We start from the raw sequence: 27,911 nt of genomic DNA on the forward strand, positions 1-27,911 counted from the left end.
TAGGTCCCAAAATCTGATTAGGATTTTCTATTAGATTTGTTTTCTTGGAATCCTACAAGATTTTTTGAGTAGGGCTTCCTGTAATATTCATCAGCCTAAATATGTAATACCATTATTGGAGAGATTTCACACGTCTAGACTGTCGTCAGCTAATTTACTTATCATCTGGTGATTTTGCACTTTCAATCACAACGTGACCAATTCTAGATTTCTTAGATGGTTTGAAAATTCTTTGCTCATCATGAATCTGAAAGTTTAGCTAAGCATTGCTATAAGGCAATGTCAGGCTAAGTAGAAAAAGTGCTAAAAGTCAAGTGGAAGGTGATACCAAATACATTTTCTATGGATATGCAGTGGACCCTGGTCCGTCAATGACTAATGAATAAATCACGGTGCCTGGGAAAGGAGCTCCTTAAGTCGATACAGCAGCTCTTGATGGCCAGCTGGTGTCAAAGCATTTTATTTGTTACAGGTTGACAAAAGAAAAAATCCTCATCATTTCTCAGGCTGAAAGTTTGGTATGGTTTGACAGATTTGAACACCAGAATTTGTATTTCAGTGCAGGAGAAGAATAGCCTGGTGAACCCAGAATGAACGCTACGTGAGAAGGAAGGGGAGAGCCACATTCCTGTCTACATGCTGAGAATGTCAAGTATTTAACAGCATAATTAGAGCCACTCCATCACTGGGACCCTCAGCGGCCAGCCAGTCAGATAAACAATAGATAACACATCCCCATCAGCATGCTCTGAATTCTAACACGGCCCAATTAATCAAAAGAGAATGTTCAAGTTGAGTGGTTTATTTATTAGTCTTACATAATGCAGATCATGTATTCACTTGTAATTTTCATAATTACATAGAAAAACTGTTTATATGACGATATACCTAGGCAACAAAATGACAGAGAATGATGAATCACAGTAGTAATACTGTAGAGCTTTTGCAGTATAATCTTTACAGTACATGATTTCACAGTCTTGTGTTTTTTTTATTCATATCCCATTGAAAGTTTAGACTATTTCAATATTTGAATATATTTCCTTCAAACTGATTTCTGAATACAGATGCATGAATGGGTAGGAGGATGATATCCAATATGACATTCACTTTGTATCTCTTATAGCAAGCAGTGACTCAGTCTGGGTGCGTGCCTGTGTGCCTGTGTGCGTGAGAGAGAGAGAGAGAGAGGGAGAGAGCAGCTCTCTGTCCGTAACAATGAAAGCAAGGTTGTATTTTTGTTGTAATGCAATTTCTCCATTCCTTCAAATATAATTGTTTTCTTACATTCTAGTGCACAAACAAAGAGACCCTGACCTTGCATACAACTGTAGTTAACACTTGGGAGAAATGTTTTCCTTTTATGATCAGCTTGTGGTGCATGGCAATGACTTACCACTTGTTTTCTGGTATGTTCCTCTGGTACATTCCTTACCTCAATCACATATACAGTATGTTACCACCACACTAAATGTTTCTATGTCCATTGGAGTAAAACAATACAACTACTAATCTGTTGCTTGCACACACAACAAAGCTTCTTGAAGCGAGACATTTGTCCAGAAAGCTTGAAGAAATGGCTTTATGGGCTTCTATTCAACACCTGACCTGACCCCAAAGCAAAGAGGTAATTTCATGAAGACCTCCTCTTTTTCCCTTCATCAGTGGTTATCTTATGAGTAATTAACAGTGCCATATATATACATACATGTGTATAAGGCTCTGGTAATAACAGTTCACCACATAAATTGAATCAAAACAATATACAATGAGGCCATAATTGAGTTTGTTTTATTTGATGAATTAAAGGATCTACCCACTAAGGACAGTTATAGCACAGGAGGACATGACCAATTTTAATAATAACAAGGTATTGAATTGCATGACAATAACACCCTACACAGACATCATGTTAGTGTGCTATCTGAATGAACTCCTACGAACATCCTACGAACAGTCTCTCATCAATTCAACATCTCATGAATAGAATAAGCTGCTAAAAGTATTTTCTATAGAGAGTAAGTTCACTGATTCAAATGAGTGAAAACAAATTGATAATTTATTTCCTCCATAATGGAGATCATGGGGGGATTGACGATCTGTATTTATCTCGCAGGTAAAAAGTGGAGAGTAAAGCAGTACAGCTTGAACCTGTTAAGACCCCTCACATGAGTGCTACGTGTTACATATTTATGATAAATTATGAGAAGGCAGCACAAGTTATTAAAGACGGCCTCCAGTCTCCTTTTCACCTCATTCATCATGTGATTTACTTGAACTTTCGCAGGCGTAAGGTCGAAGGGCAGGCATTATGTTGCATAAGTGGGCATGTACTATGCTGGCTTATACTAGCTCGGTCAAAAACACACACACATCACCATTTGAACAATGGGCTACACAGACGTCTCTGACAGCGAGAGCAGCTTTGTGTCTAACTACATCGCAAGGAAGATTTGCTTCCCTATAGGAAGATCTGGAGAGAGAATTCCAACAAATCCAACCATATACACTACATGACCAAAAGTATGTGGACCTGCTCGACGAACAACTCATTCCAAAATCATGGGCATTAATATGGAGTTGGTCCCCCCTTTGCTGCTATAACAGCCTCCACTCATCTGGAAGGCTTTCCACTAGATGTTGGAACATTGCTGTGGGGACTTGCTTCCATTCAGCCACAAGCAATAATGAGGTCAGCACTGATGTTGGGCAATTAGGTCTGGCTCGCAGTCTGCATTCCAATTAATCCCAAAGGTGTTTGATGGGGTTCAGGTCAGGGCTCTGTGCAGGTCTGTCAAGGTCTTCCACAACGATCTCAACAAACCATTTCTGTACGGACCTCACTTTGTGAACAGGGAAATTGTCATGCTGAAACAGTAAAGTGCCTTCCTCAAAATGTTTGAAGCACACAAATGTCTAGAATGTCATTGTATACTGTAGCGTTAAGATTTCCCTTCACTGAAACTAAGGGGCCTAGCCCAAACCATGAAAAACAGCCCCAGACCATTATTCCTCCTCCACCAAACCTTACAGTTGGCAATATGCGTTGGGCAGGTAGCATTCTCCTGGCATCCGCCAAACCCAGATTGGTCCGTCGGACTGCCAGATGGTGAAGCATGATTCATCAATCCAGAGAATGCGTTTCTACTGCCCCAGAGTCAAATGGTGGCGAGCTTTACACCACTCCAGTCGACACTTGGTGTTCAGCATGGTGATCTTAGGCTTGTGTGAGGCTGCTCGGCCATGGAAACCCATTTCATGAAGCTCCCGTCAAACAGTTCTTGTGCTGACGTTGCTTCCAGAAATAGTTTGGAAATCGGTAGTGAGTGTTGCAACCGAGGACAGATGATTTTTATGCGCTACGCGCTTCAGCACTCAACGGTTCTGTTCTGTGAGCTTGCGTGGCCTACCACTTTCCGGCTGAGCTGTTGTTGCTCTTAGACTTTTACCCTTCACAATAACAGCACTTACAGTTGACCGGGGCAGCTTTAGCAGGGCATACATTTGACGAGCTGACTTGTTGGAAATGATGGTGCCACATTGAAAATCACTGAGCTCTTCAGTAAGGCCATTCTACTGACAATGTTTGTCTATGGAGATTGCATGGCTGTGTGCTCAATTTTATACACCTGTCAGCAACGGTTGTGGCTGAAATAGCCAAATCCATTAATTTGAAGGGGTGTCCACATACTTTTGTTTATATAGTGTATGTTCAAGGAGTTGGCTTCTAGTGACAAAGAAGATGTGAGTTCGGGAAATAAAGTTCAATGACTGCCCAACATATCTGAATGTTATGTAACCTTATGTAGCCGAGCTACCATCATGATAGCTATCTAACGTTAGCTTGCTAAATGTATCTCTAGCTAGCAGAGAAGCAGTGGAAGAGAGAGGAAAAAGACATCTGGCAAAGAGAATCTGAGTAGGGGGAGAAAACTGGGGCACATGTCGTGGAATTTATAACCAAAGGGAGAGACTGTATTCTTCAAAACAACTATTTATAAGATTTGCAAAAATGAAGCAATCAATAACAACCACTCAACAGTGCATTGTTAGGAAAGCTCAACGAAAAGAGTTGTCTCTCTCCTCTCATAGAAAAAGAACAACCTATTTTGTCGACGTGGCAGTTTAGCAGATCGGTGGAAACAGGGACGGAACATGGTGTGTAAAAGCTGATTTAGCTTGTCTGTGCAGATTAAGATAGCTTACGTTGCCACCATTGACCGTTCCTTCCTGCATGTTTCCACACATCTAAGTTCCTGTAGATTGTTAAAACAGGATGCCACATACTACAGTCACACCCAAATGGCTCTTATCTGTAGGCCCTGACCCATGACTATGTCACACAAGACAAACCTGTATCAGCAAAATACTAACATATAACAACAGACAATTATCCAAGTAAAACAGCATAGTATGACTAATTAAATAGTATAGTATGTAATTATTATTTAATTTCCACCGCACACATCCCAATGGGCTTGCCTTGTGATGCTGCTCCATCAACTACAACAATCAAATTCCATGAAACTGGTATTTTGGAGAGCTGAGTGCATTCCTTGTTGTTGCCCATTGTCTACTAGAGACCCTGAGACGCCCACCTTTAGACATCCATCTGGACCAGCGTCATGACAGGGGGAGCCTCTGCCACCTTGGCCTTGCGGGGTAGCAGGTTGGCCAGGCTCCTGAAGGTGGGTGTGGCATGCAGCAGCTCTTTGAGGCCCGCGCGGTACTCACGGCGGATTATGCAGTAGAGCACAGGGTTGAGGCAGCTGTTGGTGTGAGCCAGACACACAGTCAGCGGGAAGGTGTAGTTCTGGACGTTGTAATATGCGTTGCTGAAGTGCACCAGGTCAAACTTAATCAGCGCGCCCCACAGCGTCAGCGCCTGGTTGGGCAGCCAGCACAAGAAAAAGGACAGAACCACGATGGCCACCGACTTGGTTACTTTGGACCGGCGCTTGTGGCGGCCTTCCGAGCCCTCTGAGCTGGCCGCTCCACTAATGCGTTGGCTCAGCACAAAGCGCAGCAGCAGCAGATAGCACACAGTGATGACCACCAAGGGAATAACAAAGCCCAGCAGTACTTTCTGTAGCTGGTACAGCCCCAGGAGCAGCTGAGGGTCCCAGCTGCCTGACTCAGGGAATCGCACCAAACACAGTTCCTCGTCGTATAGCTGGGCACTGGTGGAGTAGATGGCGTGGGGCACGGTGGCTAGCAGTGACACTACCCAGATGCCCAGGCTGATCCACTTGGCGCTGGCTGCCGCCGTCCGCCTGCTGTGCATCTTGAGGGCTGAGGTCACAGCGTAGTATCGCGCCACACTCATGGCAGTCAAGAAGAAGACGCTGGCGTACATGTTCATGATGGTCACGGAGCTGATGATCTTACACATTACTTTGCCGAAGGGCCAGCGGAAGTCCAGAGCCGTGTCAATAGCCCAAAAGGGGAGCGTGAGAACAAACTGCAGGTCGGTGAGAGCCAAGCCCATTACAAAGCAGTTGATTGAGGACTGCGTCTGACTGTGGCGTGAGTGAAGCAGGTAGAGTGCCAGAGAGTTCCCCACTAGCCCCAGTGCACACACGACAGAGTACACCAGAGCTATCATTACACGCACTGTGATGCTGGAACCATCTCCCTGTAGCTCCAGTATAGATTCCTTGCTTAAGAAGTGTAGCCAGCAGCGCAGCGACAGGTTGCCAGTAGAGCCACCGTAACCCAGTCCTGCATTATCCTCCAGTACTTGCTCACACACCTCTGGTACCAGGGTCTGCGCACTGTCATTTGGTTGCATGGCTAACTTATTCATTCACAAATCACTCAGCATGGCATGTTGGAGACCTCTTATGCTCAGGAGTAGAAATTGGTAGGAGATGCCACATTCATGATGAGGGGGAAAAAAGCAACCTACATGTTACTTAAAACGTACCTGTCCTATTAATTTTCTCTGTGGAGCTGTCTTTTTGCTAAATCCAAGTTGTTCTCCACTGTATAGGTCTGTCCTCTGCAACACGTATCGTCTCTCATTCACTTCACTGAGCTCGGTGGAAGCACTTCTCATTCTTTTATAGATTCCGCAGGCGCGCGCAAGTTTCAGGCTCGTAATCACCACCACAGTTTCTCGCCTGTCTCCGTTAGAAACAACCCAGATAATGCCATGGTCGTCCTGCAATGTCTGTGCACATATCCCATTCATCATAAATACATCTCAATATGTTCTGACATTGGAATTTAAATCTTGTTTGCTGTGTGTCTTCAATTTGGTTGGTGTGAGTAAATGTGTCATGGGGTGAGCTCCGTGGCGTTATTGAATTAATTTGGGATTAAACAAAACAAACAAACAACACATTTATTCACCTGAACTGCCCTCTCATCCTCAGAATAAACAGAGATATTATCAGCCTTGACTCAAGGTATTTTAACTTCTACTTCTCTTTTTCTCAGCGCTTGAAACGTGTTGGAACAGAGAGTATGGGGAGAGAAAAGGGGCGGCACACTGTTAGCCTACTGCTCAAGTTATTACCTCTGGGATCAAATTGGACAATTGGAAAATTAACAGATATAACCAATTTAAAAATAAAAAAATACCAGCTCTTTATAGTTGTTTTATAAAGGGCAACAACAGCAAAAATACCAATATTGTTTCCAACTGACTCAATTCTTTAACTCTCAGGCAAGGTTAATCATCAAAAGAGCATGCTTTTACAGAATGACCTGTTCTTTAACCCCCTATCCACAACAACCCTTGCAGCTGATAGGCATCAATTGACCGAGTCTACGCACGAATGTGATTGACTGGGTTTTAACCCAGGTCGTCTTTGTGCCACAAGACTGTATTAGCCTGCTGACCTAAAGCCTAGGCATTACATTAGCTTGGGGAGCTAACACACGTTTTCAGGTCTCATGGCACATGAGTATGGTTTGCTTAACCACTTTCGTTACACTTAGAAATCAGACAGTCATGGGACTAGGGATTAATAGCAGGTGTTTAGAAGGATAAAGCTGTCATATTATTTCATCTGAAATGTTTTCCTGGCGCACCTTGGCAGATTCTCCCCAGTGCTTTCAGACAGGTCTCATAGACTAGACGTAAAAGAATACATGTAAATCCAGTTTCTCAAATGAGTATGATATGTTACTTTTGACATGGTTACATAAAGACAGAAGGTTACTTAAGGCAAAAACGAAAGGAGGGTGGGTGGGCGTATAATGCGAACATCTGGCAACCCAAAGGTTGCATGTTTGATTTTCATCAGGGCCAACTTTAGCATTTGAGCTAATTATCAACTTTTCAACTACTTACTACTTTTTAGCTACTTTGCAACTACTTAACAAGTTATCTAACCCTTCCCCTAACGCTAACCTTAACCCTTTTATCTAACCCTAACCCTTTAACCTAACTCCTAAACTTAACCCTAACCCCTAGCCTAGCTAACGTTAGCCACTTAGCTAATGTTAGCCACAACAAATTGCAATTCATAACAAATCATTCATTTAGCATATTCTTAACATATTGTACGTTTTGCTAATTTGTAGCATATTGTACATTTAGCAAATTCGTAACATATCGTACGAAATGGATGATGGACATCCACAAATTAATACATACCATAAGAAATGTAACGTATTGTATTATACTAAATGGAGTGTCTCAGATTTACGTACAGAATAATACGCAATGCTCTGAGACCAGGATGTTTCAGAAGGTAGAGATGAAAGTGGTCATCATGAGTGAAACTGTGGATGCATTCTGAGAATAAATAAGTGATTTAATTTTAATTTTTTCAACTAAAAGCTGATAGATATACAACCAATGACAACCAGTAGACTGTTAAATATCCAATATTTTATCAATAATCTATTCAGTGAAGTAACCATTGTGTTTGTAACAGTTTAAACAAACTCCTGGCTATAGGAAGAAACCTTAAGAGGATCTAGACTGTTAAAGGCAGCCAAAGTAAAATTAGGACTATCTTTCCGGCACAGCATGGTTGAAGCCGAAGCAACAGGGTCAGAAGAGAGCTTGTCTATGAGAAACTAATAAATTAATTGTAAATAATTTGTATTCCAATATACAGAGCAATCAAACATATTCAAATCTTCCATGATAAAAGTAGTCTGGAACGGGGTTTCCCAAACACATTATGATTAACAATGGCGCTGATCGCTTCCTTCCTAGAATGTTTCTTTTTACAGTACTGGAGAAATGCCAGTTGTGTGGTGTGATCTACACTGGTGTGTGACCTAGAGTGGTGTGTGACCTAGAGTGGCGTGTGGCCTCTAGTAAGGTGGACCTAGAGTGGTATGTGACCTAGAGTGGTTTGTGAACTAGAGTGGTGTGTGTCCTAGAGACGTTCAGTAAAAGCATGGTGTTTATCTTGTGTGCTGCCTGGGTTAGACACAAGTCGTAGTGATTCACAGTGGGGTTGCCATTGCTCTAAAGTGCTGTTCTTGGATCTGAATATTATGGCACAGTAATAGTCACTTAGAACTAGTGAGCCTTGCAGAGTCAGTATGCTATTGTCAAATGTATCAATTCAAATGAATGAAACTAAAATGGATGTTATTATCCTGTCGAAAGCTAATTAGGACATGTTTCATGTCAGATCCCAAGGTAGGAACTTCCGGGAAGAGAGAGCCAGTAGCTAGTGTTTGGCATTTGCACAGCCTATAGTATAGCACAGATGGCCAGATATTGACATTTTGTAAAGCATTATGTCAGTAGACAGAGGATAGTCAAGCTGTAACATCACATAGACACTAAGGCCACGGCACAGGTTAATCCTATCAAACACCAAGATGAGCGCACCTGTGAAGTTCGATAAACCTGCAGACTTTAATCTCTTTATTGCATATCTCGGACCGTCCATTCAGTGATTAGCTAGCTATTTTTGCATCTGTAATATTTGTTGAATCATACCATACACCTCAAACAGAAGTGAACAGAACCACAACTTGGCATGAAATCACAAATTGAACTTTTCTTTCTGTTGTCCCTTTCCTGATGGAGGCAATGAAATTTTACTCCACCAAAGTGAAAGGAGGTATTAATCATGTTTGGTTTGGTTTCATTTACCCATGTGACTCTCATTCAAAAATAAATAAGCAAAAATAAAGTTTAAGCCACTCAATAGCTGTTAATGGAGTTTAATACAAGCTCTGAGTTTATCTGGTTCAGCAATGCACTTTAAAACAGAAAAGCAATTTGCAGAATTAAAGGGGCAATCTGGGATTTGCCACTTGTTTTGGTAAACAGCTGAGGGATGGGGCTGGAGTAATGTAACCACTCACCAATTCATAGACAGAACTATTGATGCAAGGAGCTATTGATGCATGGACTGACCATCCATGAGAATCTACACAGTGTTTGAATGATGTAAAACAAGCTTATATTTTGGGTCCTAATGGGTTAAGAGAGTTGAAATAATCTTGTGAAGCATTTATAAATTCAATTCTGAAATAATCAATGGTAATGTTAATTTAAAAGTCCAAAAATGTATGCTTCAATCCTGGATTGCCCCTTTAAACAAGTGAAAACAAGGACATCTCTTTGACTGTGTCCTTTTTTTTTGTCCCTCTCTCAGGGTCTGACTTAGAGTTCTCCTACCACGGGTCATATCCCACTATGCTGGTGGAAGATGGACAATCAAAGTGGGTCACAGAGAAGCTGATTAAAAATGCTGGTCGCTGAGCTACTCTCCCCATGATTAAAGGCTGAGAGATGAGAGGCACCACGGCAGATAACGATTGACACAAACAATCGTTGGGGTGTGCGTCTGCAGACATGCACACACACACACACAAGTCATTCAAGTCAACTTGGTCAAATAAGGGAAAGGGGAATACCTAGTCAGTTGTGCAACTGAAATGTGTCTTCCGCATTTAAAACAATACAAAACAGAATAACAAACAAGAAAAAAAAAGGATATACACACACACACACAGTATATAATATAACAGGCAAAATAATGTATTTATTATTCCCCAACTCATAGTGTAAAGAGAGCCTTAGGAGAGCCTTAGGCGTGTGCTACTCTGTTTCATGATATGAAGTGTGGAGATGGGAGCAGAACAGAGAAATCCTGCTGGGAATACTCTCTCCAAATCACATGTCATCAGCATGTGGGCGTAGTGTGGCTCTGCGGTGTGGATTCCAAGTCACTGTAGCTATATGGCCAGTAATGGGGTCTCCCTGGAAATGGACTTGCTCGTCCATGCTATTATTTTGAGACATGGGGTCAAAATTGGGCAGTCCTTGGCTGCCATGACCAGTGCCCAGTTTTCCCAGCAGAGACATAATCGCATCCACACCCTGGTCTCCCAGGACATGGTTGTCTGGAGGCTTGGCCTTGTCGTCTGCAGTTTGGTACAGCTGGTCAATCACATGTAGCACTCTGGAGGACTGGAGGTTGTGCAGGGACCGTGACTGGACTGCAGGGGCGAGAGGGACACAGGTTACAGGTGAGTATGTATTCCAGTCATTAAATGTTGATGTATGTGTGACAGTACATACATCCCCAGTCCAACTTTAAGTCGTTAACTGTAAGCCACCCTCAACAATCTTGTACCTTGGTCTTCAGTTGTACAATTACCTAAAGACAACTAGGAATTTATAATATTCATAGAGCTAACAAACAGTCGGTAAAGATGACAAATTACATTTAAGTAATTCCCAATCTTAAACCATTGATGAGACCATTAGATATCTTTGAAGTCCATTTCATATTTTATTCAACAGTTCCTCCAACTGTTGAGAGGAATTTTACAGTCAGACAGGCTGATGAGAAGAGTGCTCAATAATACATGGTTTCTGTGCTGAGGGTTGCCAGCTCAGCTCTTTGATGTGAATTGGTGGGCCGCCTTGCTCTGCAGAGTTGTTTTAACAGTGGCGTCGTAGCAGCATCTGGCAGTAGGAGTGAGAGGAGCTCTAGTCTATTCAGCTCTCCAGCTGTGATTTGAGGCAGGAGGTATGGGGTGGCAGGGCGAGGTTTGGCCAGACAGTGCAGGAGGCTGACTCACCCCTCACTGGGCTGAAGTCCCCTCCTTGGCTGACCTTGGCAAAAGGGTTCAGGCTGGGGAAGAGGATGATGGAGAAGGACAGGAGCAGTACCTGGGGAAAAAGAGAAGGGTAAAAATCACAATTTGCTCTTTGCCAAAGTGAATAAGGTTTAGCCATTAGGGAGAGCTTCCACTCCCCGGTGGAGTTCCAGAGTGGAAGACACTAACTGTTGTTCAGAACTTTTCATCTCATCCCCGTACATGGGCATCAAAGTCACAAGGCTTGAACACACTATCCTTATAATTCAAATGTTTGCCTTTTCCGAACGGCATTAGAAGAGATACAAACTCATTCATATTCATAGTGGATTTACAAGTCTAATTACTGCTTGCACTGATGTGGTGTGATTTGTGTTCTGTCCAATTATGTTGTAGACAAGGGAATCAATGGTTTGCCTCTCTGGAGTGTATCTGTGTCTATTTACATCTGTATATCTGGCATACATCTTTCTCTCACTCCACCTGTCGGTCTCTCTCTAATTTCACATGGTGTATGGCCTGATCTTGTAAAACTGTATCTTAAAGTGACACTTCTCCTTACCAGGACACAAGTCCCAGTCTGGGCGGTCTTTTTGGAGCCGCCCATGACCAGAGTCTGCAGCCTGTGCAGCTGCCCCATCAGAGACCTGGGAGACACAAAGGCTCAATTAGCAAATGTTGCGACTGGGTGTACGGAGGCAGAAACAGAGCAGGGAGAGCAGATTAGTGTGGAGGTCCCTCACGTATTGCATTTCTCCAGCTGGAACACTTTCCTCTGTAGCTCCTGGTTGTGTGTGTTGCAGGCAGCCATCCTGGAAGACAAACAACAAGGGAATTTCCCAGATGAGACTGACGAGCTGCTGCTGCTTGATCAGTCCAACAAACATACTAGCTAGCTGTCACTCTAACTACCACACTGAAAAGCCCTTTTGTAGAATTAGATCATAATGTGACAGTCAAGTATACTGAATTACACATTTCTGACAGCAGTGGGCACTGTGAAGTTTCTCTGTGCCACGCAACTTAAGCAGAAACACATCAAGAATCTCACTACCGATAGACTGCCGATAAGTACATATCACAGTGGGAGGCCGTTCTATCTCTTGCTAGAACTAAAATGGGACGTGCTGACCCTGTAGTGACAAACCTACCAATTCTACTTGTAGAATCGCAATGCTCGTCAGTGGCCAACAACTTAACTTTGATCCAATCAGAGAGCACGTACCCCAACAAAAGAATGAAAAAAATGTGTCATTTTCTCCGTACATCCACGGATGAGCCAGTCACACTTCATATACAATAATGACTATGGGATGGGAGCTAGTTAAGTGCACAGACGCAATGCACACAACACTAAATACTTTCTCCAAGCTATCTAAACACTGTAGCTAGTATTGCCGTTGTAATTAAATCACAATGGATTAGCTAGTTTCCATGAAACAGCTGCCAGTGTTAGCTAGTGAGTTTTTGCAGTGTCCTAAGCTAGCTAGCTATTTTGTGCTAGCTAGCGAATATGCTAACATTAGCTAGCTAGTGAAATATTTGGCTATGGGCTGGCACGGTTTGGGATTATGGAGAGTGAATTTAATTACATTTAGTTTAGTTATTAGTTTAGTTATAAATTTAGTTTAGTTATTATAGTTATTTAATTTAGTTTCTTCATCGTTTTGCCAGGTAGTTATCTAGCTGTGGCCATCTGGTTAGTACCAACAAGGGCTTTCTACAAAATAGAAACATTAGCACAGATAGCTTGGAATCTAGACCACAGGCAATACGCACGGATATGCATTGCCAAACAACGCTATTGACACCTTCTGGTTTGGAGTATTTTACATGGCTGAGTGGCTGACAACTTCCAAGGTCTTTGCTGTGTGAACACAATAAAGATTGACTGCCGACACTCTGTTCAGAGGTGCTAAGTCTTGTTGGCACGCAAACGTTTGACAATCCTACCAGTGTGTCTGAGCTTTCACACACTGTTTCTTTTTCCATTTTTAAATTAGAAATACCTTCCGGCAACACGTCTTACCCAAAGTGATACGGATCCGCTATTTGTAGACCTTATAGCTAGAAACTCCATCAGAAGCTAGCCATCAGATGCTAACCAGCTAATTAGCTACTAGCTATTTAGTCATTGTTAGCCACTGTTAGCGGCTTTTACCTCTAGCTCAGACACCAGCCGCTTTTACCCTGGATAATCAAATCAAATTTATTTGTCACATACACATAGTTAGCAGATGTTAATGCGAGGGTAGCGAAATGCTTGTGCTTCTAGTTCCGACAATGCAGTAATAACCAACGAGTAATCTAACCTAACAATTCCAAAACTACTTCCTTATACACACAAGTGTAAAGGGATTAAGAATATGTACATAAAGATATATGAATGAGTGATGGTACAGAACGGCATAGGCAAGATGCAGTAGATGGTATCGAGTACAGTATATACATATGAGATGAGTAATGTAGGGTATGTAAACAAAGTGACATAGTTTAAAGTGGCTAGTGATACATGTATTACATAAAGATGCAGTAGATGATAGAGTACAGTATATACATATACATATGAGATGAATAATGTAGGGTATGTAAACATTATATTAAGTAGCATTGTTTAAAGTGGCTAGTGATATATTTTACATATATTTCCATTATTAAAGTGGCTGGAGTTGAGTCAGTGTGTTAGCAGCAGCCACTCAATGTTAGTGGTGGCTGTTTAACAGTCTGATGGCCTTGAGATAGAAGCTGTTTTTCAGTCTCTCGGTCCCAGCTTTGATGCCCCTGTACTGACCTCGCCTTCTGGATGATAGCGGGGTGAACAGGCAGTGGCTCGGGTGGTTGTTGTCCTTGATGATCTTTATGGCCTTCCTGTGACGTCGGGTGGTGTAGGTGTCCTGGAGGGCAGGTAGTTTATCCCCGGTGATGCGTTGTGCAGACCTCACTACCCTCTGGAGAGCCTTACGGTGTTGGGCGGAGCAGTTGCCTAACCAGGCGGTGATACAGCCCGACAGGATGCTCTCGATTGTGCATCTGTAGAAGTTTGTGAGTGCTTTTGGTGACAAGCCAAATTTCTTCAGCCTCCTGAGGTTGAAGAGGCGCTGCTGCGCCTTCTTCACGATGCTGTCTGTGTGGGTGGACCAATTCAGTTTGTCTGTGATCTGTATGCCGAGGAACTTAAAACTTACTACCCTCTCCACTACTGTTCCATTGATGTGGATAGGGGGGTGCTCCCTCTGCTGTTTCCTGAAGTCCACAATCATCTCCTTAGTTTTGTTGACATTGAGTGTGATGTTATTTTCCTGACACCACACTCCGAGGGCCCTCACCTCCTCCCTGTAGGCCGTCTCGTCGTTGTTGGTAATCAAGCCTACCACTGTAGTGTCGTCCGCAAACTTGATGATTGAGTTGGAGGCGTGCGTGGCCACGCAGTCGTGGGTGAACAGGGAGTACAGGAGAGGGCTCAGAACGCACCCTTGTGGGGCCCCAGTGTTGAGGATCAGCAGGGTGGAGATGTTGTTACCTACCCTCAACACCTGGGGGCGGCCCATCGGCCCGTCAGTCTGCACAACGCCAGTCTGCACAGCAAGATATCAACCCAGAGCATATCAGGACTGCTTTTATACACCATTGCTCCAGATTACTGGACCATTATTACAGATCCTCGCAGCTAGCTAGCTGCTACCGAGTGGCCCAGCCCCGAAGCTAGCCTTTGAACCAGGCATATCTCCCGGCCAGCTCAGTGGACCCTATGATCCCTCGGCTACACAGCTGATGCCTCCCGGACTCTTCACTAACACGACTAGATTCATCGGCGGATTCCTGCCATAAGCTCTGGACCTTTGCATCGAATCATTGCAACTAGCTAGCTGCTACCGAGTGTCTATAGTGGCTAATGCCCTTGACCCGAAGCTAGCACCAGTTAGCCTTGAGACAGGTGCATCTCCCGGCTAGCAAACGGTATTACTCCAGCTACATTACCTCTTTTGTCAATTGGCCAGGACCCCTTGTCGACACGGAGCCCCTCAGATCCATCGTGATTGGTCTGCCGACGTAATTCCATCTGATGTGCCATCAACCGGCCTTTGTCGGACGTCGAAGAAGACGCTTCTGCTAGCCCCGACCTGCTAACTTTATGAACGCCGTGTCTCCTGCTTGCCAGCGTAGTAACGACTTCCCTGTTTCATCTATTGCTGTTCACTGGACCCTATGATCACCTGGCTACATAGCGGATGCCTGCTGGACTGCTCATTAATCACGGGACTCCATTTTGTTTGTTTTGTTTATCTGTCTGCCCCAGCCTCGAACTCAGGCCCTGTGTGTAGTTAACTGACCCTCTCTGCCCATTCATCACCATTTTACCTGTTGTTGTCTTAGCTGATTAGCTGTTGCTGTCTTACCCGTTGTCTTAGCTAGCTTTCCCAATCAACAACTGTGATTGCTTTATGCCTTGCTTTATGTCTCTCTCTAATGTCAATATGCCTTGTATACTGTTGTTTAGGGTAGTCATCATTGTTTTATTTTACTGCAGAGCCCCTAGCCCCACTCAACATGCCTCAGATACCTCTTTTGTCCTGCCTCCCACACATGGGGTGACCTCACCTAGCATAACTAATGCCTCCAGAGAGATGCAACCTCTCTTATCGTCACTCAATGCCTAGGTTTAACTCCACTGTACATTATGCCCTGAATCTATTCTATCACGCCCAGAAATCTGCTCCTTTTATTCTCTGTCCCCAACGCAGTAGACGACCAGCTTTGATAGCCTTTAGCCGTACCCTCATCCTACTCCTCCTCTGTTCCTCGGGTGATGTAACCCAGGTTAACCCAGGCCCTGTGTGTCCTCAGGCGCTCTCATTTGTTGACTTCTGTAACCGTAAAAGCCTTGGTTTCATGCATGTTAACATTAGAAGCCTCCTCCCTAAGTTTGTTTTACTCACTGCTTTAGCACACTCCGCCAAACCTGATGTCCTTGCCGTGTCAGAATCCTGGCTTAGGAAGGCCACCAAAAATTCTGAGATTTCCTTCCCAACTACAACATTTTCCATCAAGATATAACTGCCAAAGGGGGAGGAGTTGCAATCTACTGCAGTTCTGTTATACTTTTCAGATCTATGCCCAAACGGTTTGAGCTTCTAATTTTTAAAATGAATCTCTCCAGAAATATGTCTCTCAGTGTTGCCACCTGTTATAGACCCCCCTCAGCTCCCAGCTGTGCCCTGGACACCATATGTGAATTGATTGCCCCCAATCTATTTTCAGAGTTCGTTCTGTTAGGTGACCTAAACTGGGATAGGTTTAACACCCCGTCCGCCATACAATCTAAGCAAGATGCCCTCAATCTCACACAAATTATCAAGGAACCCACCAGGTACAACCATAAATCCGTAAACCAGATAGCAGATGTTCTGAAAGAGCTGCAAAACCTGGACCCATACAAATCAGCTGGGCTAGACAATTTGGACCCTCTCTTTCTAAAATTATCCGCCGCCATTGTTGCAACCCCTATTACTGTCTGTTGAACCTCCCTTCCGTAATGTCAGAGATTCTTGAAGATTGGAAAGCTGCCGCGGTCATCCCCCTCTTTAAAGGGGGAGACACTTTATACCCAAACTGTTACAGACCTAAATCCATCAGATCACTGACCATTTCGAATCCCACGGTACCTTCTCCTCTGTGCAATCCGGTTTCTCAGCTGGTCACAGGTGCACCTCAGCCAAGCTCAAGGTACTAAACGATATCATAACCGCCATCGATAAAAGACAATACAGTGCAGCTGTCTTTATCAACCTGGCCAAGGCTTTCAACTCTGTCAATCACCGTATTCTTATCGGCAGACTCAACAGCCTTGGTTTCTCAAATGACTGCCTCGCCTGGTTCCCCAACTATTTCTCAGATAAAGTTCTGTGTGTCAAAGTGGAGGGCCTGTTGTCCAGAACTCTGGCAGTCTCTATGGGGGACCACAGAGTTCAATTCTCAGGCCGACTCTTTTCTCAGTATATATCAATGATGTTGCTCTTGCTGCGGGTGATTCCTCGATCCACCTCTACGCAGACGGCACCATTCTGTATACATCTGGCCCTTTTTTGGACACTGTGTTAACAAACCTCCAAACAAGCTTCAATGTCATACAACACTCCTTCCGTGGCCTCCAACTACTCTTAAACGCTAGTAAAACTAAGTGCATGCTCTTCAACCGATCGCTGCACGCACCCGCCCGCCTGACTAGCATCACTACTCTGGACAGTTCTGACTTAGAATATGTGGACAACTACAAATACCTAGGTGCCTGGCTAGACTGTAAACTCTCCTTCCAGAGTCATATTAAGCATCTCCAATCCAAAATTAAATCTAGAATCGGCTTCCTATTTCGCAAAAGAAGCCTCCTTCGCTCACGCTGCCAAACATACCCTCGTAAAACTGACGATTCTACTTATCCTCAATTTTGGCGATGTCATTTACAAAATAGCCTCCAACACTCTACTCAGCAAACTGGATGCAGTCTATCACAGTGCCATCCGTTTTGTCACCAAAGCCCCATATACCACCCACCACTGCAACCTTTATGCGCTCGTCAGCTGGCCCTCGCTACATATTCATTGCCAGACCCACTGGCTCCATCTATAAGTCTTTGATAGGTAAAGCTCCGCCTTATCTCAGCTCACTGGTCACCATAACAACACCCACCCGTAGCACACGCTCCATCAGATATATCTCACTGGTCATCCCCAAAGCCAACACACACTTTGGCCGCCTTCCCTTCCAGTTCTCTGCTGCCAATGACTGGAACGAATTGCAAAAATCGCTGAAGTTGGAGACTTATATCTCCCTCACTAACTTTAAGCATCAGCTATCTGAGCAGCTTACCGATCACTGTAGCTGTACATAGCCCATCTGTAAATAGCCCACCCAACTACCTACCTCATCCCCATGTTGTTTTTATTTACTTTTTTGCACACCTCCAGCAGGCCACAAATGTGCATGTGTCTGCTCAAACGGTCAGAAACAGACTCCATGAGGGTGGTATGAGGGCCCGACGTCCACAGGTGGGGGTTGGGCTTACAGCCAGAGAACACCAAGATTGGAAAATTTGCCACTGGCACCCTGTGCTCTTCACAGATGAAAGCAGGTTCACACTGAGCACATGTGACAGACGTGACAGTCTGGAGACGCGGTGGAGAACGTTCTACTGCCTGCAACATCCTCCAGCATGACCGGTTTGGCGGTGGGTCAGTCATGGTGTGAGGTGGCATTTCTTTGGGGGGCCGCACAGAGGTAGCCTGACTGCCATTAGGTACATTACATCAAAGCTGGATCAGCCTGTAGTGTGGTTTTCCACTTTAATTTTGAGTGTGACTCCAAATCCAGACCTCCATGGGTTGATAAATTTGATTTCCATTGATAATTTTTGTGTGATTTTGTTGTCAGCACATTCAACTATGTAAAGAAAAAAGTATTTAATAAGAATATTTCATTCATTCAGATCTAGGATGTGTTATTTTAGTGTTCCCTTTATTTTTTTGAGCAGTGTATAAAAAGGCCAAGTGCAGTCAAAAATGTAATTTTCCTGTGTTTTATATATATTTCCACACTATGAGGTTGTAATAATACTGTGAAATTGTGAAAATTATGATATTACTGTTTTAGTGTAAGAACTGTTTGAAAAGATCGGCTTAAATTTCTGACTTATTTGGTGGGATGCAGTTTTCACCTGCAAGGTGGTAAATTAGTTAGAACTTCTTAGGCCTAGGTGTCCCGCTAACTTCCGGTAAAATTGGAGGGCACGCAATTCAAATAAATCATCATAAAAATGATGGATATTAAACATTTCGGTACATACAACTGTCTTATATCGGTTAAAAGCTTAAATTCTTGTTAATCTAACTCCACTGTCCGATTTACAATAGGCTTTACAGCGAAAGCATGCCATATGATTGTTTGAGGACGGCGCCCCACATCAAAATCTTTATCCACCAGCACAGGTTTCATAAATTCACAAATAGCGATTAAATATTCACTTACCTTTTGAAAATCTTCCTCTGATTTGTCATCCAAAGGGCCCTAGCTAAAACATGTGGTGTCATGTTGTTAGATAAAATCCTTCTTTATATCCCAAAAAGTCTGTTTGGTTGGCGCCATCGATTTGAGTAGTCCACTCATTCAACATGCAGAGAAAGGAATCTAAAAAGCTACTGCTAAACTTTGTTAAAGCAAGTCAAAACACATTTCTAAATAATCCTCAGATACCTTAAAATGTAATTAAACTATAATATTTCATACGGAAAGAAGTATGTTCAATAGGAAACCGATATTAGCAGGTGTGCATCCAGTTTGTCGCACGCGCACACACACATTTCCAAGTCTGCATCCCAGTACCAAAACTCATTATTCTTTGTCGTTTTGGAAGAATCAAGCCTGAAACTTTGAATAAAGACTGTTGACATCTAGTGGAAGCCATAGGAATTGCAATCTGGGAGCTGGATTTGGATATGCCCCTATACTTTCCATTGTAAAAGCATGGGCTCTCTCAACAACAAAAAATCAGGTTGGTTTTTCTTTTGATTTTTTCCTACCATATGTATTGTGTTATAGTCTCCTACATTATTTTAACATTTCTACAAACTTCAGAGTGTGTTCTTTCCAATGATACCAATTATATGCATATCCTGGCTTCAGGGCCTGAGCAACAGGTAGTTTACTTGGGCATGTCAGTCAGACAGGAAGTGGAGAAAAATAGACCCTAGCCTGAAGACTAAGAATGTGACTTCCAAACCTTTCTGCCAATAGCAGCTTGTTTTTAGTTTTCCCCTCCACACTCAGAAGTTATGTCTTTATTTTTTACCATTTTAATTGAAAACAATCACAGAAGGTACTTAATTGTTATCTATAAATTATTTGATATTGAGATAAAAATGGCTGCATTGGACCTTTGATTTTAACTTATTGTGCTCAGCACCCTGTGACATGTTCCAAATATCTTGTTAGTTTGTAGAAGTGCTTTATCGATTTTAGGCAGTTCTAGTCAGAATTGATCATGTCTACTTTGAATTGAGGTCTGTGAGTCCCTGCCTTATCCATTTATTTAGTGCATATTGCCAGTACCTGCTCTCCAGACCATCAATATATTCCTTTTTCTTCTTCCTGCTCTCCTGAGCCGACTGCTTATTTCGGATCTTTCTGCGAATTTTCTTCAGAATCCTCTCCTCATACTAATAGAAACAGACAAAGGAAGTACATATTTAACGTGTTTACACACTTTGGTAATACTCAAGAGCCATAAGTTGTTCTGTGAAGTTGCAAAGTGTGCAAAAAAGTTTGACCTTTGTGAGAGGTAGTTGGCTAGGCAGAGTCACCCCCTCCTTGGCCAGCAGTTTTTTCTCATCCTCATTAAGAATCAACTCTTGGAAGGACTGTTGGGAATGCTGTGGGGGCTGGAAGTGAGATGAAAATGTTAATACAGTAAGTCATACGCACAGCATCACAACCAGTGGCCAGCTGCAATGGGATTTTCAGAGTGAATGGAGGGAGTGCAGAGTTACACGGCAGACAGCATAGCCCTCGATCCCTCTCATTTCATGCATTGCTCATGCCAATTACATTACCTGATTTTTATAGAATGACTGTACCCCTCTAACCCATTTCTCTCTACTCCAACACACTCACTCACCTATATACAAACAATTACAGACACACTCCCCCCAAGCGCACACAAACACACCCTTCATCATCACTCACCGGATCAGATGTGCCAGAGAGCAGTAGGTCCTTGACAGTGAGGGGAAATCCAGAAGACAGCTGGGTTGTGTGTGCATCAGAGGAACACTCTGTCCCCCCAGTCCTGCCTGGGTAGAAGCCTGAGTCCCAGCCATCTGTAACCACACAGAGAGACGTGATGGGACCAGACAGAAGTGCCATCATTTGTCTGTGTATGTGTTGATACTGAGACAATGTAGGCCTTTGCCTAATGAATACATAGAGCATAAGAACACAGACTGTGTTGCTTTCAAAGGATGAACTTCTGTTCCAATGTTTGACATTAACAAATTGCAATACTTAATCACATATTCAGCATGGCGTAATAATGTAACTGCCTCTGTTGCTTCTTTTTATCATGAAACTTTAAACCAAGTTTGTGTTATACTTTCTGTGCTTAGTAATTTGTGCCAGCTTTGTCTTACTGATATTAATGGAGAAGTTGGCATCCAGGGCGACCTTGGTTTGTGGCTGAGGGGGGATGAAGTGGGGCTCCATGGGAGGGCTCTCAGGGCGCTGGGGGCTGTCCATCTGATCCGAGGGCGGGTCCTCACTGATGCCACTGTCACTAGGAGAGGGAGACCACAGGGGGGACCCCGACACTGAGCCACTGCCACTCAGGAGGGCATTCAGGAAGTCCTCGCTTTGTTGCTCTGCTGGACACACCTGCCAAATGACATACCAAAAGTGACAATTATTGTACAGCCAAACTGGAGAGAGTGGTTGAGAATGGCAGGCTAGACATGTGAATCACGTAGTAGACACAGGTAAGGGGACATTTTAGAAACACTGCAGGATAAAAATCACAGAGTTAGATATTTCACTCCACTCACGTTAGGCTCATGGATTGGCCAGGCATGGTTGTCATGGTGTCCCATCTCCTCGTGACGGAGGATACCATTGTTTTGATCAAACAGCAAATCAAGCAGCTCAATCCCGTCGCAACCCTGGAACAGAACAGGCCACTTAATGACATGTTGCTCTACATTTACAACTGAGAGACAACATACAAAGAGCCTTACAGGATGGCTGTAAAAGCAATAATACCCAGGACTAATGCTTTTTATTACCATTATCTCATGGCACTCCTATCTAAAAAAAAATATCAATTTGACTATGCCTTTCAATGCGTGAGTTAAATTAAGTTGATCTAGTTCTGATTAATTTGAAAGGAGAAAAGTGTAAGACTATTCCTTTGTCAGGCATATAATGACAGGTTGCAAGACCAGCCTCTCACAAGGCCGCTACACCTGGAGGCACAATCAGGTCCTCAAGAGCCTGGCTGCAGCACTTGAGACCAAGAGGAGTGCAACCAATTCATTACCTCCAAAAACAAGCAATCCCGTCAAAACAACAACATTCATCCGGGAGGGACAGAAAAGGCCCAAGTATCCTCCTACAAAGCCAGAAACTGGACACCTAGCCATGGCCCGGGACTGGAAGATGCTTGTCGATATTGGCCAGCAACTAATTTTTCCACCTGAGATTGCTTCTACCAACCTTAGGCCAGACATGGTACTCTGGTCCCCTTCACGAAAGGCTGTGTACATCATAGAGCTCACAGTCCCGTGGGAAAACTCTGTTGAAGAGGCCTACGAGCGTAAGAAACTGCGTTACACAGAGTTGGCAGCAGACACAACTCAGCGTGGCTGGAATGCAAAAGTCTGGCCAGTTGAAGTGGGATGCAGAGGATTCGTGGCTTCTTCCACCATCAGGTTGCTGAAAGAACTTGGAATCCATGGACAGGCTCTGCGGCAGACCGTCAGAGCAGTTTCTCAAGCAGCTGAAAGAGGCAGCCAGTGGATCTGGATTAAACGGAAGGACCCTTGCTGGGCTATAACTTCATGACCCCCCACCCCCACCTGAGAACCCAATTCAGATCCCTCCAACTTGAGGAGGGCATATGAGGTATGCGGTCAGCTGTCGGACTGGCTCAGGGAAGAGGACGCCCCTGCCTTGCATAGTCCCGTGGGACATCTTAATTGGGCATGGGACACAAGCTAAGGCTTGATCACCCTTTAGCTGGCCACCTTTGATGAGAGTGTTTAGTGATTAAAGGCCGAAACACCCACTGATTCGAAGGCACACTACTGAGGATGTGTCCCAAAATTGACATCTTAACCCAGTCTAAGAAATAAACCTCCCATGCCACTCTGTCAACATCACGGCAAATCTCATGTGAGTGCATTCCATCTATTGGCACAATGGACAGTTTTTAACATCTCGTCCCGTGTTTTATGATTCTGATCATCTGGACCAGTCCAGTGACTGCTGTGAAAGGACAGCTGACAACATAGGAAAGTCTGTGTGACAGCTTGGAGAGACAGCTGACCGGAGGGAATAGACCCCACTGGGGCTGTCATGGGCTAGCTACCCATGTTGGCAGTCTCCGACGCTATTTCAGTATGTTGGAGACACCCGCTAAGTGCTACTGAAAGTCAACAAAGGAACATACCCCTAGAGCCTGCGAGAGCTGGGGCGCAAGATGGCTCAACGACTGATCACATGGTTACGGACCCAGGAACGGAAACGACTACGAGTAGGAACACAACACATGAGACAACCATAACAGCAGCAGGACACACACTTCAGGCGTGCAGCTGTGGTTGGGAGAGAGTAACATCGGCAAGGGGGTTAAGGATCCATCAAGGGAGGAAAAGGTGCTTGGGAGAGCAGAGACAGGGACCTCGCATTGACCAGTACTTCTTACGAAGCAGCCAGTCAAATCAGTCGAATGAAGCACAGCGACGGGACGCAAACCAAAGTTCGCAGAGCATCAGCACCCCTGTAACCGAGGAGGATAACACAAGCACAGAAATGCCGGTGGATGAACTCACCCAACCACAGAGACCTCTAAAACAGGAAAAGATCAAAGGGCACAGACCGAGTGTGAAGTGGCCCAAAGCTGTTGAAAAGAGAGAGTGGGAAACAATCAACAACGACCTGACAAAAATCTTGGAACAACAGGTAGGAACAGCAGAGAAAAAGCTTGAAAGGATGGGAGACATTATCTACCACTACGGAGAAGAGCGCTTTGGAGTAAACGAAAGGAGAAGTGGCAAGACGCCACCCGCACCAGCCAAATCTAGGAGGCAGCAGGAGATCGAGATACTTGTCAGAGAGAGAAGGCAGCTGAGGAAGCAGTGGAAGAAGGCCTCTGATGCAGAGAGAGAAGGTCTCATGCTACTCCAAGCAGACATTAAATGTCGGCTGGCAACCTTGCGAAGAGCGGAAAACTTAAGGAAACTTCGTAGGAAGAAGGAACACTCAAGAACACAGTTCTATAAAAACCCCTTTAAGTTTGTCAAAGATCTCTTCGCAAAGGAAAAGTGTGGAATCCTAAAAACTCCAAAGCCTGAACTGGAAGAACATCTGGAAAAGGTCCACCAGGACATGAAAAGGCATGAGCAGATAATCATCCCACATGACATCCCACCTATTCAACCACCAGAATTCAATCTGGACACTGACCCTCCAAAATGGAGGGAAGTAGAGAACGTTGTCCGAAGAGCAAGAGCGGCCTCGGCTCCTGGGCCTAATGGAGTACCATACAAGCTCTACAAGAACGCCCCGGATGTTCTACGCTTTCTTTGGAGGCTCATGAGGATAGTGTGGCAGAAGGAAATAATACCAAAGGCATGGCGAAGGGCTGGTGGTGTGCTAATCCCGAAAGAGAAGGATGCGACAGACATCAGTCAATTCCGACCAATCTCCCTTCTCAACGTTTAAGGGAAGATCTTTTTCAGTATAATAGCACAGAGGCTGTCCACTTATCTGGAAAGGAACAAGTACATTGATACATCTGTACAGAAAGCAGGCATTCCTGGTTTCTCTGGTTGCCTGGAACATACTAGTATGATTTGGCACCAGATCCAAACAGCTAAGAAGGACAAGAGAGACCTCTATGTCATCTTCCTCGACCTGGCCAATGCCTTTGGCTCAGTTCCCCATGAACTCCTCTGGGAATCCTTCAACTTTTTCCACGTACCAGAACCCATCACTACACTGGTAAAGGCCTATTTCCAAGACCTGCAATTGTGTTTCACAACACCTGACTTCACAACAACATGGCAGCGCTTGGAAGTAGGCATAATGGCAGGCTGTACAATTTCTCCTCTGGCCTTCACTATGGCCATGGAAGTCATCATCAGGGCATCGAGATGGGTGGTCGGCGGTGAGAGAACTAAGGAGGGGCTCCGTCTCCCACCTATCCGAGCATACATGGATGACATGACTACACTGACCACCACTGCAGCATGCACCAGGCGGCTACTTGCAAAACTGCAGGATAACATCAAGTGGGCCCGGATGAAAATCAAGCCAAGCAAATCTCGAAGCATTTCCATAGTCAAGGGACAGCTTAAAGATGTGAGGTTCTGCATTGGAGATGACCCGATACCAACGGTGTCTGAGCAACCCATCAAGAGCCTGGGTAGATGGTACAACGAAAGCCTCCGGGATAAAGATCAAGTGCAGCAAGTAAGGCAGGACATCGCCGATGGTCTTGAGAACATCAACAAGACCCTACTGCCTGGGAGGCTCAAGCTTTGGTGCCTACAGTTTGGACTTCTCCCCCGGGTAATGTGGCCACTCACCGTCTATGAGGTCCCAATAACAACAGTGGAGAAGATGGAGCGAACCATTACCTCATACGTGAAGAAATGGCTGGGTGTCCCACGATGCTTGAGTAACATCGGCCTCTATGGCAAAGGGGTCCTTGAACTACCTCTTACAAGTCTAACGGAGGAGTACAAGTGCTCTAAAGTAAGACTTCAGATGACATTGAAGGACTCTAAAGACCAGACCATTAGCAAGGCTGCACCTCCCCTACAAACTGGACGGAAATAGACATCATCCAAGGTTGTGCAGCAAGCAACATCAGCCCTGAGACACCAAGACATTGTGGGGAATATCCAGCATGGAAGAGGAGGCTTTGGCCTGGCAGCAAGCAAACCAACGTTCCATAAGGCAACAACATCTGAACGCAGGAAGCTGGTGGTCGAGGAGGTGCGCAGACAGGAGGAGACTGCAAGAAGTGCAAAGGCTGTCTCTCTTGCTAAACAAGGGCAATGGACGCGGTGGGAAGGCCTGGAGAGGAGAAAGATCAACTGGAGTGAGCTTTGGCAAATGGAGGCAAGCAACATCAGCTTCATCATAAGAGCTGTTTATGATGTGCTTCCATCACCAAAAAATCTACATCAATGGTATGGCGAGGACTCGACCTGCCCCCTCTGCCCAGCTCCAGCGACTCTCAGGCATATAATGACAGGTTGCAAGACCAGCCTCTCACAAGGCCGCTACACCTGGAGGCACAATCAGGTCCTCAAGAGCCTGGCTGCAGCACTTGAGACCAAGAGGAGTGCAACCAATTCATTACCTCCAAAAACAAGCAATCCCGTCAAAACAACAACATTCATCCGGGAGGGACAGAAAAGGCCCAAGTATCCTCCTACAAAGCCAGAAACTGGACACCTAGCCATGGCCCGGGACTGGAAGATGCTTGTCGATATTGGCCAGCAACTAATTTTTCCACCTGAGATTGCTTCTACCAACCTTAGGCCAGACATGGTACTCTGGTCCCCTTCACGAAAGGCTGTGTACATCATAGAGCTCACAGTCCCGTGGGAAAACTCTGTTGAAGAGGCCTACGAGCGTAAGAAACTGCGTTACACAGAGTTGGCAGCAGACACAACTCAGCGTGGCTGGAATGCAAAAGTCTGGCCAGTTGAAGTGGGATGCAGAGGATTCGTGGCTTCTTCCACCATCAGGTTGCTGAAAGAACTTGGAATCCATGGACAGGCTCTGCGGCAGACCGTCAGAGCAGTTTCTCAAGCAGCTGAAAGAGGCAGCCAGTGGATCTGGATTAAACGGAAGGACCCTTGCTGGGCTATAACTTCATGACCCCCCACCCCCACCTGAGAACCCAATTCAGATCCCTCCAACTTGAGGAGGGCATATGAGGTATGCGGTCAGCTGTCGGACTGGCTCAGGGAAGAGGACGCCCCTGCCTTGCATAGTCCCGTGGGACATCTTAATTGGGCATGGGACACAAGCTAAGGCTTGATCACCCTTTAGCTGGCCACCTTTGATGAGAGTGTTTAGTGATTAAAGGCCGAAACACCCACTGATTCGAAGGCACACTACTGAGGATGTGTCCCAAAATTGACATCTTAACCCAGTCTAAGAAATAAACCTCCCATGCCACTCTGTCAACATCACGGCAAATCTCATGTGAGTGCATTCCATCTATTGGCACAATGGACAGTTTTTAACATCTCGTCCCGTGTTTTATGATTCTTTTTGTAGGCTACACGACGCACCCACATTCCTTTGTAGGCTACACAACACACCCACATTCCTTAGTAGGCTTCTGTACACAAAGCACCCACATTCCTTTGTAGGCTACACAACACACCCATATTCCTTTGTAGACTACACAAGCACCCATATTCCTTTGTAGACTACACAAAGCACCCACCCCCATTCACTGGCACGTAGATACAGTGTGTTACCTCCTCTGAACTTGTTTGACGATACGTATAAACTTGGCTGCCCTAATAACATAAATTACTAAACAAATTAACCAGGAGACACTAAAAACACAGAAACTAAGACATGGGCCCTGTTACCTGGTCTGAATAGTGGTCCATAATTTCAGCACTAGGGTGGCACAGGACAGAACTCCCCAAAATAAGACAAATCCAGTTAAGTGTTCTGTTTCCTTTGTTGTGAAGGAGCTCTGTTCCAGATTACCATGTCTCTACTGTATCTCCCTGCTCTTGTTCTGAGGTCCAAAGTTTAAACTCCAACACAGCACACCCAGTAATCAACTCCAGGGCTGTCATCCCATTGGCCAGTTTGTAAAGATTTGATTGCCAGGGAAAGACTGACAACTAAGGAAAGTCTGTCTGTCTAGAAAAGAACCTTCATGGATGAATAGATCAGAGTTTATACTTACTTTCCTATCCTCTTGTTGTGTTTGATAGCAGATTGACAGGGAATGAGGGTACCCTTTGACACAGTTTCTGTGTGATTTTAGTTAATTCATATGGTATAGAGATGCTCTTTATGGCCTGTCAATGAGAGCTTGATTGAACATCCTTGTAGTGGCTTCCTTTCCTCTTTAC

The 27,911-nt window shown here is 44.5% G+C and overlaps 2 protein-coding genes across 2 annotated transcripts; both read right to left on the reverse strand.

The window, feature by feature from the left end:
- Positions 1 to 3,598: 3,598 nt before the first annotated feature.
- LOC110521426 (relaxin-3 receptor 1-like) lies at positions 3,599 to 6,046 on the reverse strand. Its single transcript, XM_021598958.2, has one exon. The coding sequence runs from the start codon at positions 5,804 to 5,806 to the stop codon at positions 4,601 to 4,603; it is 1,206 nt and encodes a 401-aa protein (XP_021454633.1). The 5' UTR covers positions 5,807 to 6,046; the 3' UTR covers positions 3,599 to 4,600.
- A 3,063-nt stretch (positions 6,047 to 9,109) lies between these two features.
- LOC110521427 (cyclic AMP-responsive element-binding protein 3-like protein 3-B) lies at positions 9,110 to 27,590 on the reverse strand. The gene is made up of 10 exons (XM_021598959.2): positions 27,414 to 27,590; positions 21,618 to 21,731; positions 21,210 to 21,450; positions 20,767 to 20,900; positions 20,352 to 20,462; positions 20,134 to 20,240; positions 11,778 to 11,846; positions 11,597 to 11,681; positions 11,017 to 11,107; positions 9,110 to 10,428 (listed from the first exon to the last, which is right to left on the reverse strand). The coding sequence occupies exons 1-10, from the start codon at positions 27,432 to 27,434 to the stop codon at positions 10,103 to 10,105; spliced, it is 1,299 nt and encodes a 432-aa protein (XP_021454634.2). The 5' UTR covers positions 27,435 to 27,590; the 3' UTR covers positions 9,110 to 10,102.
- Between the last annotated feature and the right edge of the window lie 321 nt (positions 27,591 to 27,911).

Source organism: Oncorhynchus mykiss, chromosome 30 (genome assembly GCF_013265735.2).
Source record: "Oncorhynchus mykiss isolate Arlee chromosome 30, USDA_OmykA_1.1, whole genome shotgun sequence".
NCBI classification, from domain to species: Eukaryota; Metazoa; Chordata; class Actinopteri; order Salmoniformes; family Salmonidae; genus Oncorhynchus; species Oncorhynchus mykiss.